The sequence below is a fragment of the Henckelia pumila genome, chromosome 1 (genome assembly GCF_033568475.1).
Source record: "Henckelia pumila isolate YLH828 chromosome 1, ASM3356847v2, whole genome shotgun sequence".
Classification (NCBI taxonomy): domain Eukaryota; kingdom Viridiplantae; phylum Streptophyta; class Magnoliopsida; order Lamiales; family Gesneriaceae; genus Henckelia; species Henckelia pumila.
Genome location: NC_133120.1, coordinates 172,696,623 through 172,715,539, shown reverse-complemented (window position 1 = coordinate 172,715,539; position 18,917 = coordinate 172,696,623). Strand labels below are relative to the sequence as shown.

Sequence of the window (18,917 nt, the reverse complement as noted above, 5' to 3'; positions counted from 1 at the left end):
AGGAGACAAACCAAAGGGTGGAAATTTAACCCATAACTTGCACTTAAGACAAAATCAAGCGGTTCGCCCATAAAATTTGTAACTTGCTCAATTCTTATTCAAAAAAGATTCCGCTTGAAACCACGACTCCATGACACTTGGAACTAAGCAATAAAATCATTCTCGGAATTTTATTCCTAAGAAATCATTTTATAAAAATTATATTTTTGGGCAGCAAGAATAAAGCCTAGCATTCTACACCTTTAACTTCAAAAATCTATAACTCAACCATAACTTAACCAAATCAATTCCCGCTTTCACGGACATAATCCTAACATCTCAACCCAATTCCAGGACCAAGCCCTTGGGCAAATTCTACTTTTAACCCCATCTTAGACTCATATTTCTGGACAGCCCCAAAGTTCCCAGAAATTCTGCTCATGACCTCAAGTTCCAACCCAACCAATCCTAGCTATATTTCTTCCAATCTTCCAAGCCTCTAATCCTAGGACCAAGGCCAACATTCAACCTCATTTCCAGCCTTACAACTCACCTTGATTCACCTTAAGCTAGCTCAAAGGAAGCCCACAGCCACTATCCAAAACCGAGCCCCTACACCTCAAGTTTCGAATACACCTCCAATAAAACTAACAAGCCAACTTCAAACCATCCTAGGAGCAACTATGTGAACTACATATCACCCATGATAACTCCTCAATCACCATCCAAATCAACACAATTAAAACACCACATTTTTCGAACCCATGCTTCAAAAAGTTTTTGAAAATTTCAGCATTCACAAGGCATAACAAATATGGAATTTTGAAAGTAGCATGACATCCAAACATTGCATTTAAAGTTCATACATATGTCATATCTCATCGAACAATACGATTTCCCATCAAAATGCATTAAAATCTCGACTGGAAATGGGGAAGGGGAACTCGAGCAGGGCACCATCACATGTATTCATAAATACTTCAAAAATTTCCAAGAAAATGCAAGCCACATAATGTCTAATCTACAATGGGCAAGGAAGAAACCATATCCTTGCCTATGCTTAGAAAAGAATAGAATCGAACAGGAACAACTACGATGAGCTATGGCCGATCGAAGGTAGGGGAAACAATGCTGGAATCGAGCTGGACACGAGCTGGATGAGCTCCAGATCTTTGACCGGCTTGCTATGAAGTGAATCACCGGAGAAGGAAAAGGAGATTGGGGAGCTTTAATGAAGAAAATAGTTTGTGTTTTGGTGTGTGTGTGTGTGTGCGTGAGTTTTGGAGTGAGTGTGTGGCTAGGATTTAATCCTTTAGTTCAAGTGCTAGAATAGGTAACCCTAGAAAAATGTGAATATATGAAATTCATGAAAAAGTGCAACACACTCTAAAAAAAATGCTAAACCAAACTAACAATTAATAATACAAATTAAGTCGCACTAAATAAAAATGCAAGCTTAAAAATCCTAATAAAAAATATTAAATTTAATTTTACTAGTCCGGGAATTAAAATGATAATTTTCGCAAAAGTGTTAAAAATAATAAATTCTAATGCGCGGGAAAAATATAATATTTAGCCAATTAACACAGAAAATTAAAATAATTAAAATCATAAATATTAAAGACTAATTTAGGCATGAAATTTAATTAAGAAATTCTAGGCGTCACAATTCCTCCCTCCCTAATATGGAATTTCATCCTCGAAATTAAGACTACCAAAAAGCACTGGATAATGAGTCCTGATATCCGTCTCTGCTTCCCAAGTGGCCTCTTCATCTGAATGGTTCTGCCATCTCACTTTGATCATAGGAATCGACTTGTTACTGAGTCTCCTCTCCTGTCTATCAAAAATCCGGATGGGCCTCTCCTCATACGTCATGTGAGGAGATAACTGAAGAGGTTCCATGCTAAGCACTGATAGAACCCAAAAATGCATGTTAAGTTAGATTATTTTTGGTTCCATTGACCATGTGATTTGTGGTTTGTTTCGTGTTTCCATTTAAAATTCGAGTTTTCAAGCTTTATAGTATGCACTCATGCGTTTAAGTTGTTTTGTAGGAAAAAGACGGAAGACGGAGCTCGAAAAGTGCTGTGTTAAAGCTGGAGGCAGAGATTTTCACGCTATAGCCTGCCATATCCTGCGCCATGGCGTAAACCGTGGATTATGAAGAAAAGAGAACAGAACTTTTCACGCTATGGCGTGATGTTTCCTGCGCCATAGCGTGAACTGGGAAAAAGTGAAAAAAGAGAACAGAACTTTTCACGCTATGGCATGATGTTTCCTGCGCCATAGCGTGAACTGGGAAAAAGTGAAGAATGGATACAGAACTTTTCGCGCCATAGCGTGACATTCTTAGGCCATGGCGCAGGTCGTTGAGTAAAAAAAGGAAATTTGCAAAGCAAGGACTCTTGGAGATAAATAGGGATTGATTTTTAGAATTTAAGGGAGCTTTTTGGCACATCTTCGGGGCGAAAAATATCAAAAACTGGAGAAACGGGGCGGAAGGAGTGAAGAACAATCGTGAAGCAATTTCTCCTCTTCTTCTTAAATTCTTTTATGTTATTTTTGTTTGGAAAAAACATTTTGACGTGAGTTATGAGTTTTATTTGTAGCTAAACCTCTTGTGTTGAGATTTAGGGGATCCGACCCCAGTTGTCGACTCACGAATATTGGTTTTTGACTTCTAATGAATGTTTAATTATGCTATTGATTTGTTTTGCATTGTTGGAGCGTAGCTAACTCTCTCAATATTTTTATATCATGTTTTATTTCAAAAGAAAATTTCATGATAGGAACAAATAGCATGATTCATGGATCTACAATTTACATAGACATATGAAATTGGGTACATGTTGATAGTGATAGTCAAGTAGGTCAAAAGCTAAGGGATTCCACAAGTTGTGAATGCAATAATCTATGATAAATAATTGAAGACATTTGATTATTTCATAGCATTGAATTAGTTTAGCATAACTTGAAAAAGTATGTTAATGAATTAGGGAATCTTGTCAAAAACGTGAATTGGTTGTTGGAAGCAATTTTCAGAGTCGACTAGGGGAAGGTGACCCGACAATCTCAACATTATCTCCATCATTTGAATTTAATTCACTAAGATTGATTCAATTCTAGATTTTTATTTATTTCTGAGTTTATTAATTCTCTTGTCATTAAGTAGTTAATAAAAACAATACTCATTTTTCGTAAAAGTGAAATAAGGATTAGTATTTAGGTAGAAATTGTGCACTAGTCCCTGTGGACGATACTCATATTCACATATTATATTATAATTTTCATCGTGCACTTGCGATTATTTCGAGCTTGCGAGATACAATTATTTTTTGAGATTCATAGTGCAAGTAAAGCTCGATCAAGTTTTTGGCGCCGTTGCCGGGAACTTTTGATTTACAATTTTCTTCTTAGATATTTTCTTTAATTTCACTTCATATTCTCACGAATTATCCATCTTACCTTTGCAGGATTTTCTAGTGGTGCATGCTACCATCCTTGCGCTCAGAACTTGTACCCTTTGATCCAGAAATCGAGAGAACCTTTGGAAAGAGACGAAGACAACAACGAGCTGAGATGGCAGAAAACGAACTACCACGCATCAATAACGGTGAGGGCGAAGCTAATAATCCACCTGTGTATAGATCCATGATGGACTGTGGTATACCCACTATTGAGAATGTTCGACCGAGTATCGTTAGACCAACAGTGACAGCAAATCAGTATGAGATAAAGCCGACAATCATCCAGATGATCCAGAACACAGTACAATTCGATGGATCTACCATTGATGATCCTAATGCTCATATTGAAAACTTCTTGGAAATCTGTGATACTTTCAAACAACCAGGAGTTTCTGATGACGCTATTCATCTACGTTTATTTCCTTTTTCATTAAGAGACAAAGCTAAATCGTGGTTGAATAGTTTACCTGCAGGTTCTATCATAACATGGGGAGATTTGGCTAAAGCATTCCTTACTAAGTACTTTCCTCCCTCGAAGTCCATGAAGCTGAGAACCGACATCACTATGTTTGCTCAAGGGGAACAAGAGTCGTTGTATGAAGCATGGGAGCGCTACAAAGATATGCTAAGGCGATGCCCACATCATCAGTTGCCTGATTGGCTTGTGGTACAAACTTTCTATTATGGTTTACTATCTGCAAATCGTACTATGTTGGATGCAGCTGCAGGTGGGAATCTTTTGCGGAAATTGCCGGAAGATGGTTATGAATTGTTTGAGGAAATGGCCTCTAGTAGCTATCAACCTCAATCTGAGAGGAGCATGATGTGAAAATCAGCAGGAATTCATCAAGTGGACGCATTCACTTCGATGACAGCACAACTGGAGGCTATGAATAAGAAGATTGATGGATTAAGTTTAGGAAATTCTGCGATGCGTATTCAGGAGGTGTTCTGCGATAGGTGCCAAGGTGAGCATTTCACTAAAGATTGTCAAGATGGTAATCCTTTTTATGTGCAGGATGAGGCACCAGTGAATCACGTGGGAAGCCAAAATCGCCCCAGATTTGACCCATATTCAAATACATATAATCCGGGGTGGAGGAAACATCCGAATTTTTCTTGGGGTGGTCACAACAATCAGTCTAGGCCATATCAGAATCAAAATCCTGTGAAGCAACCTCAAGAGGAGAAGTCCAGTTTAGAGCCAATGATGCAAAATTTTATATCATCCACTGAGACTTGAATGCAGAACCAAGACGCAACTATAAGAAGTTTGGAAAATCAAATAGGGCAGCTGGCAAAGAGGATGTCAAATCGAGAGCCAGGAACTTTGCCAAGTGACACTGAGACTAATCCAAAGGAGCAAGTAAAGGCCGTAGAGTTGCGAAGTAGGAAGAAACTGGAAACCAAGGAGTTGGAGCACGAAGAGAGAAAGAAGGAGGGTGAGAAAGAGCCATCTACAGGTAAGTCATCTGACACTACACAATCACCCACATCAAAATCTAATATTGTTATTCCACCTCCGTTTCCAGCAGCACTGAAGAAAGCAAAACTTGATTCGCAATTTTCAAAATTTCTTGAGGTGTTTAAGAAGTTACATATTAATATACCTTTTGCTGATGCATTGTTGCAAATGCCTAGTTACGCAAAATTTCTGAAGGAAATCTTAGCAAGCAAGAGAAAAATAGAGGAGCATGCCATGGTCAACTTAACTGAGAATTGTTCTGCATTAGTGCAAAACAAAATTCCACCAAAGTTGAAAGATCCAGGGAGTTTTTCTATCCCTTGCATGATTGGTGATGTGGTTTTTCATAAGGCTCTGTGTGATTTGGGTGCCAGCATTAACTTGATGCCATTTTCTGTGTTTAGGAAGCTTGGAATGGGAGAACCAAAGCCTACAAGAGTTTCTCTGCAACTGGCAGATAGATCCATAAAGTATCCACGAGGAATAATTGAAGATGTGCTGGTTAAAGTGGACAAATTTATTTTCCCAGTAGATTTTGTGGTGCTTGACATGGAGGAGGACCTGGATATGCCATTGATCTTGGGCAGACCTTTTCTGGCGACTGGAAAAGCCCTAATTGACGTGCAAAAAGGGAAGTTGTTATTGAGAGTAGGAGAGGAGGAAATCACTTTTGATGTTTTTAATGCACTAAAGCACACACTACACAATAATGATTGTTTTAGAATTGATGCATTGGATTCACTTGTTCATAATTTTGTGCAGGATGAGTTAAAAGACCCTTTAGAAGTTGCACTTATAAATGATGGATGTGAGGATGACTTTGATGAAGAGAGGAAAAATATCATTGCATATTTTACTGCTAATCCTCAATTGAAGAAGCAAGTGCGATTCAGACTCGAAGAATTGGGAGATAGGCAGGATTTAGTCCTTCAACAACCAAGCATAGATGCACCACCTACTCTAGAACTCAAACCTTTACCTTCACATCTAAAATATGTTTATTTGGGTGATGATAATAATTTACCTGTTATTATTTCTTCTTGTCTTACAGGTGTGATGGAGGAAAAGTTGGTACACATCTTAATGAAGCATAAAAGAGCCTTCGCATGGAAAGTGGCTGACATTAAGGGAATAAATCCATCGATTTGCATGCACAAAATTTTGATGGAGGATAAGTACTCTTCTGTGGTTCAACCTCAGCGGAGGCTGAACCCGAAAATGCAAGAGGTAGTAAAAGCTGAAACCATTAAACTCTTGGACGCAGGTATCATCTATCCTATTTCTGACAGCGCATGGGTGAGTCCTATACAGTGTGTTCCTAAGAAAGGTGGTATAACTGTGATAAAAAATGACAAAAATGAGTTGATACCCACTAGAACGGTTACGGGTTGGCGTGTGTGCATAGATTATAGGAAGTTGAATGATGCCACCCGTAAGGACCATTTTCCCCTCCCCTTCATTGATCAAATGCTTGAGCGATTGTCGGGTCATGAATTTTATTGCTTTCTAGATGGGTATTCGGGATATAATCAAATCATGATTGCACCAGAGGACCAAGAGAAAACAAATTTCACTTTCCCTTATGGTACCTTTGCGTATAGGCGGATGCCGTTTGGATTGTGTAATGCACCCGCCACTTTTCAAAGATGTATGACTGCTATTTTTCATGACATGACAGAGAATTTCCTAGAGATATTTATGGATGACTTTTCTATTTTTTGATCTTCTTTTGATGATTGTCTGAAAAATTTGCATTTGGTGCTATTACGATGTGAGGAAACTAACTTGGTTTTGAATTGGGAGAAGTGTCATTTTATGGTACAGGAAGGCATTGTGCTTGGGCACAAAATTTCTAAACAGGGAATGAAGGTGGATAAAGCAAAAGTGGAAGTCATAAAAAATCTACCTCCATCAACATCTATTAAGGGAGTGAGAAGTTTCTTAGGGCACGCTGGTTTCTACAGGCGTTTTATCAAAGATTTTTCTAAAATTGCTAAGCCCCTATCCTCTTTACTAATGAAAGATGTACCGTTTGAGTTTAATTATAATTGTGTGCAGGCATTTGAGATCTTGAAGGAGCGACTGGTGACAGCTCCTGTGTTGGTAGCTGCTCCTGATTGGGATCTTCCATTCGAGGTAATGTGCGATGCTAGTGATACGGCGGTAGGTGCTGTTTCGGATCAGAGGAAAAACAAGGTATTCCATACTATATACTATGCGAGTAAGACTTTAGATGAAGCTCAATTGAATTATGCAACAACTAAAAAAGAATTACTCGCTATAGTATTCGCGTTTGATAAGTTTCACTCCTACCTTGTTTTATCTAAAGTTGTTGTGTACATCGATCATTCAGCACTGAAATATTTACTTGCCAAAAATGATGCTAAGCCTAGATTGATTAGGTGGATATTACTGTTGCAAGAATTTGATCTGGAAATAAAAGATAAGAAGGGGGTAAAGAACGTAGTGGCGGATCACCTTTCTAGGCTTGAGTGTGTCAGTGAGGACACGGGAAAAAAAATGGTGATATTGATGATTGGTTTCCGGATGAACAATTGTTTTCATTAAAAGATTGCCCATGGTATGCGAATTTTTCTAATTATCTGGTGATAGGCACACTTCCACCAAATTTGACATTTCACCAACGAAAGAAATTTTTATCTGATGTGAAATATTATTTTTGGGAGGAACCATTTTTGTTTAAGATCTGTGCAGATTCCATGATACGGCAATGTGTGTCAGAAAAAGAGATGCAACCAATCTTGAGCCACTGCCACGATCTAGAGGTTGACGGTCACTTTGGACCGACAAAAACAGCGGCAAAGGTATTAGAATCTGGTTTTTATTGGCCTGCTGTTTTTAGGGATGCTTGTGCATATGTTATTTCATGTGATCGGTGTCAGCGCACAGGTAACATCTCTAATCGCAATGAAATGCCTTTAAACAATATTATGGAATGCGAGGTATTTGATGTATGGGGCATAGATTTTATGGGGCCGTTTCCCACATCTTTCTTGAAAAAATATATTTTGGTGGCGGTTGACTATGTGTCAAAATGGGTCGAAGCAGAGGCGTGTGCAACTAATGATGCTCATGTGGTGTTGAAATTTTTAGAGAAAAACATTTTTAATCGCTTTGGCACATCACGGGCAATCATTAGTGATGGTGGGACACATTTTTGCAACAAATTATTTGAAAAACTTTTGGCAAAATATGGTGTCACGCACAAGATCTCTACTCCGTACCATCCCCAGACCAGTGGGCAAGTGGAAGTGTCAAACCGTGAAATAAAAAGATTTTTGGAAAAAACGGTGAACACAAGTAGAAAAGATTGGTCTGTCAGGTTAGATGACGCCCTATGGGCATATCGCACTGCTTTCAAGACACCTATAGGCACTACACCTTATAGGTTACTTTTTGGTAAATCTTGTCATCTGCCTGTTGAATTGGAGCATAGAGCATATTGGGCGATTAAATCACTAAATTTTGATTTTGCTGCAGGTGAAAAGAGACTATTAAAGTTGGCCCAGCTGGAAGAATTCCGTGATAAAGCATATGATCTGGCGCTATCCTATAAAGAACGCACGAAAAGAAGTCATGACAAGCGCATCATGCAAAGAGAATTCAAAAAGGGAGACGCGGTGTTGCTTTTTAACTCAAGGTGAGGTTGTTTCCAGGCAAGCTAAAATCGCGATGGTCTAGACCATTTGTCATTAAAAAAAACCTACCCTTCCGGAGCAATTATGCTGACCGACTCCAAAGAGAAGAAGTTCACTGTCAATGCTCAACGCCTGAAGCACTACATGGGCGAGCACTTTGAGCTGAAAGTTGGAACAACTGTGTCCAGTCAGAGACCGCATAAATCTAATTCTGACAAAGTCAAGCTCTAGAATATAAATTGAGAACAATCTCTTCATCCCCTATTTGTTATTTCAGTTGAACCTTTTATTAACGTTTCGTGTCGTTTTTATTTTTAATATTGCTGAAAAAAAAAAGTTTTGAAGGGCCCGGAGCACGCCTAGGCGGGATACATCATCTGCTAGGGCGTGAATTTCACTGATTTGAGTTTTTTTCATTCACGCTATAGCGTGATGCTTACTGCGCTATAGCGTGAAAAGTTCAGGATTCATTTTTTTAAGTCACGCTATAGCGTGAACTTTGTCACGCCGCGGCGCGACAGATCTGCGGATAAAAAAACGTAGACCCCCTTTCATTTTTCACTCACCCTCTCTTAATTTCTCTCTTTTGTTCGAACCCTAAGCCCCTCCCCATCTTAAAATCCATCGATTCACGCCCAAATCTCTCAAATTCTCAGGTTTCGATCGGTGAGGAAGCTCCAAGCGTCATTCCCTAACGCCTCGTCTCACTCCTAGAAGTCTAGAACGGTGCGGAAGGGCAAATTTTGAGACTCCAAGCTTCAATTTCTTCATGGGACCAAAAAGAGCTAAGGTTGGGGGTTCTTCATCATCTTCTTCATCAGTTATCGCGGGTAAGTTTGTTTCCTAAGAGGCCAAGAACCGGTATGATCATTCTAAGATTAATCGTAATCTATGGCCCGAGAGGGGCTTTCATTTGTCTACAAATTCTGGAATAGGGTGTTATATTCATGATATCATAGAAGATAGAAACTGGAACTTGTTTTGTGCTCAACCGAAAGCGGGAGTTATACCATTGGTCCGGGAGTTCTATGCCAATTCTAAAGAGGGCAAGGAACAGACGGTGTTTGTAAGAGGAAAGTGGGTGAATTATGGAGAGGCAAAGATTAATGAGTTGTTTGGATTGCCCTCAGTTGATACGATTGAGTATGACGCACTTTGTGTGGAACCAGATTATATGACGATTATGCGGGATTTAGCTCATGATGGGGTAATGTGGAGTGATCCCGTCAAATTTTTGAATTTTAAGGCCATGTATCTTAAGATTAAGCCGTCATTGTGGTATGTTTTTTTGGTTTGCCAGTTGATGCCCGTGTCCCATGTTAGCGAAGTTCATATGGACCGGGCAGTACTGTTGTTCGCAATTATGAAGGGAGTGCCAATCAATGTTGGCCGCATTATCTCAAGCCAGATTCTACAATGCGCTAACAACCCAAAATCGAAGCTATTTTTCCCGACTATCATTACAGAGTTGTGCGCTTTGGCCAATGTTGACACGGGTGTGGATAATGAATGGATCCAACCGCTCCAGGCCATCGACGAGAAGATATATGAGGGGATGAAGGACAATCGAACCAAGCTTAGAACTTGAGCGAGCTCCAGTTCCGAGCCACCTCAACCTCCGAAGAAGAAGAATAACAATGAGAAAGTGGATGATATTTGTGCATGGATTGCGCGTCAGGATGCATATCAGGCATATCGGAATGAATATGATCGGGTCAATGCCCAGTATATGATATCCACTGAGTCTATGACGCGTGACATTGTCACCTACTTTGGTTTTGATGCTTCACGGTACCCGCATCCACCACCGTACCCACCGCCATTTGCTCACCCATCTGCATTGGGAGCACCACACACTGAGGAAGAAGGCGTCCCACCACCAGAACACGAATAAGAGGAGGAGGATTGATCCACCGCCAGGGGAGTTTTGCTTTTATTTTATTTTTGTTTTTATTTTTTTGGTTTCTCGTTCTTGTGTTTTAGTTCGGTCGCAGTGAGGACACTACAGAGTCTTAGTATGAGGGGGACTCTTCGTGCGTTTGTGTTAGTTGTTTGTGTTGTTTATTTTTTTGCGTTTAGTTCTTTTTGTTTAGTTGTCTCTGTTGCTTAGTTTGTTTTGTGTTTAGTTGAAAAAAAAGAGAGAAGCCAGTGATGATGTTGGGTTGATGCGAATTTATTTTGAAAGTGTTGGTAATTGACAGACTAGCATCCTTGAAATTTTGAATCATGAAACCCACGAGTAGAGAGTGCACCTCATTTTGCACGAATTGTTGTGAATAATGAAGTGTGTGGAGTGTGATGAACTGTTAAACTGGAGAAGCTCTTGTGACATTAGATACTTGCAGAAATCAAGCATGCATTCTCGGAACTTAGCTGACTGATATTGCCAAATAAATGTGTTGAAGCCGTTTAAACTCCTGAGTCTTTCATGAAAGGAAAAAAAAAATATGAGAAAGAGCCATCCTTGAGTTTCTTGGTTAGCTTAGTTGAAAATAATGGAGTGTACCCTGCATAATCATTAAACTCCATTTGATAAATGTCTTTGGCTATCTTCTATTTTACTCCTGTCCCAAACCAAATCTATATCCGATGGAGTACAGTGATGGTTTCTTGCAAAAAGAAACAGAGGATGGAGAAAGTAAGGTGAGGGGTGGCCTAATGAAATTAATGAATTCGGAATTGAATTTGAGGCAAAAAAGGTGGGAATGTAAGGTGTAGAGGATATCGGATGAAAAATCTGATTGTGTTAAATAATGGATGTTGTACCATCTTCATTGTGCATATTCTTCCAATCTTTTATATCCCATACCCCAAGCCAAATAATCACTTGTGTTCAGTCAGTGACGGTTGAAGAGATGCGTGTGGAAACTATACTTGTGTTGACATGTCACTTTAGCCATCTGGGGCAACTGGATTAGCACGAAATACATGACATTAGGATCAATATCACACACACACGTCTACTTCTCTCTCAAGGGTGTAATGTGAGAACTTTTTAGGGATGCATTGCTTGAGTTTAATTTGAAAAGAAAAAGAAAATGTTCGCTGTCACTCTCTGAGGCTTTTTGGGAAAAAAAAAATTATGTATTTTTGAGCTGCAAGTTTGTGTTTTGGCTTTAACCTATTTTGCTCGGGGCAAGCAAAAGGCTAGTATGAGGGGGTTGATAGAACCCAAAAATGCATGTTAAGTTAGATTATTTTGGGTTCCATTGACCATGTGATTTGTGGTTTGTTTCGTGTTTCCGTTTAAAATTCGAGTTTTCAAGCTTTATAGTATGCACTCATGCGTTTAAGTTGTTTTGTAGGAAAAAGACGGAAGACGGAGCTCGAAAAGTGCTGTGTTAAAGCTGGAGGCAGAGATTTTCACGCTATAGCCTGTCATATCCTGCGCCATGGCGTAAACCATGGATTATGAAGAAAAGAGAACAGAAATTTTCACGCTATGGCGTGATGTTTCCTGTTCCATAGCGTGAACTGGGAAAAAGTGAAAAAAGAGAACAGAACTTTTCACGCTATGGCGTGATGTTTCCTGCGCCATAGCGTGAACTGGGAAAAAGTGAAGAATGGAGACATAAATTTTCGCGCCATAGCGTGACATTCTTAGGCCATGGCGCAGGTCGTTGAGTAAAAAAAGGAAATTTGCAAAGCAAGGACTCTTGGAGATAAATAGGGATTGTTTTTTAGAATTTAAGGGAGCTTTTTGGCACATCTTCGGGGCGAAAAATATCAGAAACTCTAGAAACGGGGCGGAAGTAGTGAAGAACAATCGTGAAGCAATTTCTCCTCTTCTTCTTAAATTCTTTTCTATTATTTTTGTTTGGAAAAAACATTTTGACGTGAGTTATGAGTTTTATTTGTAGCTAAACCTCTTGTGTTGAGATTTAGGGGATCCGACCCCAGTTGTCGACTCACGAATATTGGTTTTTAACTTCTAATGAATGTTTAATTATGCTATTGATTTGTTTTGCATTGTTGGAGCGTAGCTAACTCTCTCAATATTTTTATATCATGTTTTATTTCGAAAGAAAATTTCATGATAGGAACAAATAGCATGATTCATGTATCTACAATTTACATAGACATATGAAATTGGGTACATGTTGATAGTGATAGTCCAGTAGGTCGAAAGCTAAGGGATTCCACAAGTTGTGAATGCAATCATCTATGATAAATAATCGAAGACATTTGATTATTTCATAGCATTGAATTAGTTTAGCATAACTTGAAAGATTATGTTAATGAATTAGGGAATCTTGTCAAAAACGTGAATTGGTTGTTGGAAGCAATTTTCAGAGTCGACTAGGGGAAGGTGACCCGACAATCTCAACATTATCTCCATCATTTGAATTTAATTCACTAAGATTGATTCAATTCTAGATTTTTATTTATTTCTGAGTTTATTAATTCTCTTGTCATTAAGTAGTTAATAAAAACAATACTCATTTTTCGTAAAAGTGAAATAAGGATTAGTATTTAGGTAGAAATTGTGCACTAGTCCCTGTGGACGATACTCATATTCACATATTATATTATAATTTGCATCGTGCACTTGCGATTATTTCGAGCTTGCGAGATACAATTATTTTTTGAGATTCATAGTGCAAGTAAAGCTCGATCAAGCACATGGGACGGATTAGAGACGTACTTCCTCAGCATCGATATGTGAAAGACGTTATGAACTCCATCAAGGTTAGGAGGCAAGGCTACCCTATAAGCCAATGTCCCTACTCTATTCAATATCTCGAAGGGTCCTATGAACCTCGGTGCTAATTTCCCTTTCTTCCCAAATCTCATAACACCCTTCATAGGTGCTACTCGGACAAACACATGATCTCCCACCGAGAACTCCAAGTCTCTCCTCCTATGGTCAGCGTAACTCTTCTGCCTGCTCTGTGCAGTCCTCATCCTATCATGGATCTTGGCTACAACCTCGGCAGTCTGCTGAACAATCTCGGGTCCCATCTCTGACCTCTCCCCAGTCTCGGTCCACAATACTGGTGATCTACACGGTCTCCCATAGAGTGACTCATAAGGCGCCATACCAATGGTGGCCTGATAGCTGTTGTTATAAGCAAATTCCACCAACAGTAACCTCGACTTCCAACTATCATGGAAGTCAATAACACAGACTTTCAGAAGGTCCTCTAGAATCTGAATCACCCTCTCGGACTATCCATACGTCTGGGGGTGAAAGGCAGTGCTAAACAAAAGCTTTGTCCCCAAAGCTGAGTGAAGACTCTTCCAAAAAGATGAAGTAAACCGCGGATCTCTATCAGACACTATGGAAATAGGGATACCATGTAGCCTGACTATCTCCCGGATATAAAACTCCGCATACTGAGTCATAGAGAAATTCGTCCTTACTGGCAAAAAGTGCGCCGACTTAGTGAGACGGTCGACAATAACCCAAATAGCATTCGAATCTCTCACTGTCCTTGGCAAGCCAACAACGAAATCCATGGTAATATTCTCCCATTTCCACTCGGGGATAGGGAGTGTCTTAAAAAATCCTGCAGGTTTCTGATGTTTTGCTTTGACCTGCTGGCATGTCAAACACTCTGACACAAATCGGGCGATATCACGCTTCATGCCCGACCACCAATACAACTGCTAAAGGTCTAGATACATCTTTGTACTTCCTGGGTGGATAGAGTACGGTGATGTATGTGCCTCTGCCATGATAGTAACTTGCAGAGAGTCACCTGTGGGCACCCAAAGTCTACCTCTGAACCTCAAAATCCCATCTACTACTGAATACAAATCACTGCCTCTCTCATCAGCTCTCTATCTCCACTTACTCAACTGCTCATCAACTGCATGAGAAACTCTGATACGGTCAAACAACGTAGTCTGCAGTGACAAGGCTGACAATCTAGGAGCTCTACCCACGACATAGAACTCTAGCCCGAATCTCTGAATCTTATCCTGCAACGGTCTAAACACCGTCAAAGAGGCAATCACTGCTGTCTTTCTACTCATTGCATCTGCGACGACATTATCCTTACCCGAATGGTAACTAATGTCGCAGTCATAGTCTTTCACCAACTCTAGCCATCTTCATTGCCTCATGTTCAACTCCTTCTGGGTGAAGAAGTATTTGAGGCTTTTATGGTCGGTGAATATCTTACACTTCTCTCCATAGAGATAGTGTCTCCAAATCTTGAGAGCGAACACCACTGCTGCTAAATCCAAATCATGAGTAGGATAGTTCTTCTCATGCTCCTTCAATTTCCTAGAAGCATAAGCAATAACTCGGTCTCGATGCATAAGAACTGCTCCGAGTCCTAACTTGGAAGCATCAGTGTAAACCACAAAATCTCCCTCTCCTGATGCCATAGCCAACACTGGTGCCATCGTAAGAGCTGCCTTCAACACATCAAATCTCTCGTGACACTCTGGCTTCCAAATAAACTTGGCATTCTTCTTGGTCAATGCTGTCAAGGGCACAACAATTGATGAAAAGCCCTTGATAAACTTCCCATAGTAACCGGCCAATCCGAGAAAACTGCGAATCTCCGATGCGTTTCTAGGTACAGACCACTTCTTCACTGCTTGAACCTTTGAAGGATCCACTTCCACTACACTCTTGGAAATAATATGGCCCAAGAATGCTACTCTCTCCAACCAAAACTCACATTTGTCAAACTTAACAAACAACTTTCGCTCTCGGAGTACCTCAAGAACTGTCTTCAAATTCCGCGAATGATCCTTTCTATCCTTCGAGTAAATAAGGATATCGTCAATGAAAACAATGACAAACTGGTCCAAGTACGGCTGGAACACGCGGGTCATAAGATCCATGAAGACCGCGGGCGCGTTCGTCATTCCGAACGACATCACAAGGAACTCGTAGTGGCCATAACGAGTCCTAAATTCTGTCTTGAGAACAAATGACTCCTTCACCTTCAATTGGTGATAGCTGGAACGAAGATCAATCTTCAAAAATACAGAGGCTCTTGCAACTGATCAAAGAGATCCTCAATTCTAGGAAGCGGGTATTTGTTCTTTACCGTCACTCCATTCACCCCTCGGTAATCAATGCACAACCTTAGACTTCCGTCCTTCTTTTTCACAAAGAGGACTGGTGCGCCCCACGAAGAGAAACTAGGGCGTATGAATCCCTTATCAAACAAATCTTGAATCTGCTCTTTTAGTTCTTTCATTTCCGTAGGAGCCAATCTATACGGTGCCTTAGAGATTGGCACATTATCCGGTATCAAGTCAATAGAGAACTCGACTTTTCTATCAGGCGGAATACCTGCAACATCGCCCGGAAACACATCCTCAAAATCTCTGACAACGTCCACATCTAAAATATTTGGAAGTGGTGGCAACTCTGTCAATGATATACTGGCTAAGAATGCCTCACCTCCATCATGCACCAACAACTTAGCTTGCATGAAAGATATAATCTGAGTCCTCCTCGAACCCCTAGTAGTCTCAAACCAAAACGGTTCTTTCTCACTCCGGTCTGACCATCACTGATCTCTGATGGAAGTCAATCACCACATCATTCTTCGTCATCCTATCCATCCCAAGTATCATGTTGAAATCAGGCATAGGAAACACTATCAGATCTGCACTCACTGATTTCCCTTGAAACAAGAGCTCAAGATTATTCACTATATTCCTCGTGGAAAGCTCTTCCCCTGATGGGATGGTCACTGTGAATTCACCAAACAACTCTTCACACTCAATACCCCGCTTGCGGGTAAAAGTCTCCGAAATAAAAGAATGTGTAGCCCCCGATTCTAACAAGGCTCTAGTGGCCACACCGGCTACTAAAATTCTACCTGCATTAAAGGTGATTACAACCACGGAAAGATTGAAAGCAATTTAAGACAAGTCCTACTTAGGTTCATTCTAAATCATTGAATTCCCAAATTCAAACTTAATCATGCTAACACATAACAACTAACAAGGAGCATGCAACATAATACAAATCCTCATTCCCAATAAGAAAATTTCATAAGCAAAAATTACTTCAATGAATCAATTAAATCACCCTTAATTAAATACTCTAAATATTACCTGTGATGAGCGTGGTATCAGGATCGGCCTCCTTGGCCTGCATCACGTAGACTCTCCCCAGAGCCGGCATCATGCGCAATGGACAATCTGAAACCACGTGCCCTGGCTTCTTGCACCGGTAACAGACCCCGACACCTGCCAGACACTTCCTATGATGGGCACGCTTGAAAATTGGGCAATAAGGCTTCTCCCCAGTCTTAGGAGGAGCGGGTCCCTGGGACTGAGGTCTCTGGGCATGATGTCCCTGTTGGAACACGTTTTCAGATCATAGATCTGATACCCGGTGCAGCGGAAGTTTAAAAAAAAATTATATGGAACGATTCCATATCATGGGTATCAAATCCTAGCGATTAAATTATGCAAGTAAAATAATAATAACAATTAATATTTTACCTCTTCAAGCTATGGCTTGATTATGGACTCCAACAGATTAAATCTGCTCTTGTTGTAAATCCCAGGAACTGATGACTTGCTCGATCAACTCCTGAATTAGGTCCACGAACAGAAAACTGAAACCCTCTGATTGATTGCACTAGAAATCAATCAGATGTTTATCGAAGAGATTAAACAGATTTGATCTGTCAATTCAGAATGTAATTTTTCATAAAAATCATAGACTGAATTCTCTCAAAAAGGAGTAGAGGAATTCGAAAATTCCCCTTGGAATAATATGTGTGATTTTCAAAAAATCCAAGGTTGGAATCAATCAAATTTTCGAAAATCACATGCATATATATAATTTCTAGACTGGAATAAGTTATATGTCTATTAGGACACTAACTCCTTATGGCCCATGATCCATAACTTAAGCCCAACAAGCCAAGCCTGTTATTATAGAAATTAATATTAAATTCATCATGACTCCGATTCATAAAATGATTTCACCAATGTGCACAGAAACCATTTCTGCACCTTTTAAAGTCAAGATAATTTTTCTGAATCCGAATTCAGTGATTTCCAAAAATGCCCATCTCTATGTCATTTTAGGAAATTCCACTCCCTTTAGTTTTGAAGTCCAACTTCTCTTTCATTAAATTTAACTCTTTAAATTTAACTATCTCAACGGGGATTAGTAATCCATTACTTTTGTAACCCTCAATGGTTCAGGGATACAGCTAGCCGTGGGCTCACAACTCCTTGTGACTCGGAACAACAATTTCCGACTTACCCATCGAATCATGGTAAGAGCGTCTAGCAACATCGCCCCATGATTCCCTAGGTATCACTGATAGTGCCTGCAAGAACCAGTAGGTTTTGGTTAGCGTACAATACGGTCCCTTCATCCATATATCCCGATCGAATCAACAACCATTGGTACATCGAGAGTCGTTCGAGATTCGATAACTATGCAATGCATCTTGAAGATCAAATAGTGACATCGCATGTGCTACTAGGAAACCAAGTAACCTAAATCACATCGAGTACTCTGGCCAGAGATTTGTCACACTAATATCTCCTCAAATCGCATAGGATATCCACACTCGCAAGTGTGTGGTGAATCCTTGAAAACAAGGCATCGACTCCTATATGTGTCGTAACTATACCCAATCTCGACACCTGATGACCTCAATAGAGTCGGTAAACGAGTCAAAGTACAGTACTAGCATATAGAGTCTCCATGATGTTTCAAGTAATAAGGACTAATGGTATACAACCAAAACCGCGGACTTATCCACTCAATTAATGATAACCATTTGGAAAGTACGAATAGGGTAGTTCGATCATTTATCATATGAATATCCATTTGCATGCTTCGAACATCTCTATGTTCTATACCAATGAAACGTGGTACTAGGCATCGCAAATTCTAGTCTCAATCTCAAGCGATCCTTATCCTTATTTGCGGACGGCTCAATTGACTAGGAACTGTTTAGAATATACAGTGACTATAAGATGTGTTTCATGATAGTGATCTCTCTTTATTCACTATCTCATCTTACTTACACTATAGTATATTCAAGGTCTTTATCAAAACAATAATAGTATATCACAATATAACATTATGAAGAAAGATAAAGAAAATGCCATTAATGAATGTAAATTATATTAAACAAAGATTGTTTATACATAGAGTCATAAAAGCCCTTAGCCACAAGTTGGCTAACCGGGCACCCACTCTTTCAATCTCCCACTTGCCCTAAAGCCAACTAGTCATACTACGTAGTCCCATTGCTTCGCGATGTTTGTCAAACAATGGTCCTGGTAAGGGCTTAGTAAGTGGATCAGCGATATTGTCTGCAGAGGCCACTCTCTCGACAGTGATGTCTCCTCTTTCCACAATCTCCTGGATGATGTGGTATTTCCTCAGTATGT

General features: G+C 39.9%; 2 protein-coding genes and 1 non-coding gene across 3 annotated transcripts; all 3 read right to left on the bottom strand.

The window, feature by feature from the left end:
* Positions 1 to 3,993: 3,993 nt before the first annotated feature.
* On the bottom strand, positions 3,994 to 4,100 carry LOC140876750 (small nucleolar RNA R71). The gene has a single exon (XR_012148985.1). It is a non-coding gene; the product is annotated as a small nucleolar RNA R71 (small nucleolar RNA).
* Positions 4,101 to 14,357: 10,257 nt separating this feature from the next.
* On the bottom strand, positions 14,358 to 15,374 carry LOC140874479 (uncharacterized mitochondrial protein AtMg00860-like). The gene is made up of 2 exons (XM_073277770.1): positions 14,863 to 15,374; positions 14,358 to 14,628 (listed from the first exon to the last, which is right to left on the bottom strand). The coding sequence occupies exons 1-2, from the start codon at positions 15,372 to 15,374 to the stop codon at positions 14,358 to 14,360; spliced, it is 783 nt and encodes a 260-aa protein (XP_073133871.1).
* A 660-nt stretch (positions 15,375 to 16,034) lies between these two features.
* Positions 16,035 to 16,674, bottom strand: LOC140874478 (uncharacterized). Its single transcript, XM_073277769.1, has 2 exons — positions 16,605 to 16,674; positions 16,035 to 16,366 (listed from the first exon to the last, which is right to left on the bottom strand). The coding sequence occupies exons 1-2, from the start codon at positions 16,672 to 16,674 to the stop codon at positions 16,035 to 16,037; spliced, it is 402 nt and encodes a 133-aa protein (XP_073133870.1).
* Between the last annotated feature and the right edge of the window lie 2,243 nt (positions 16,675 to 18,917).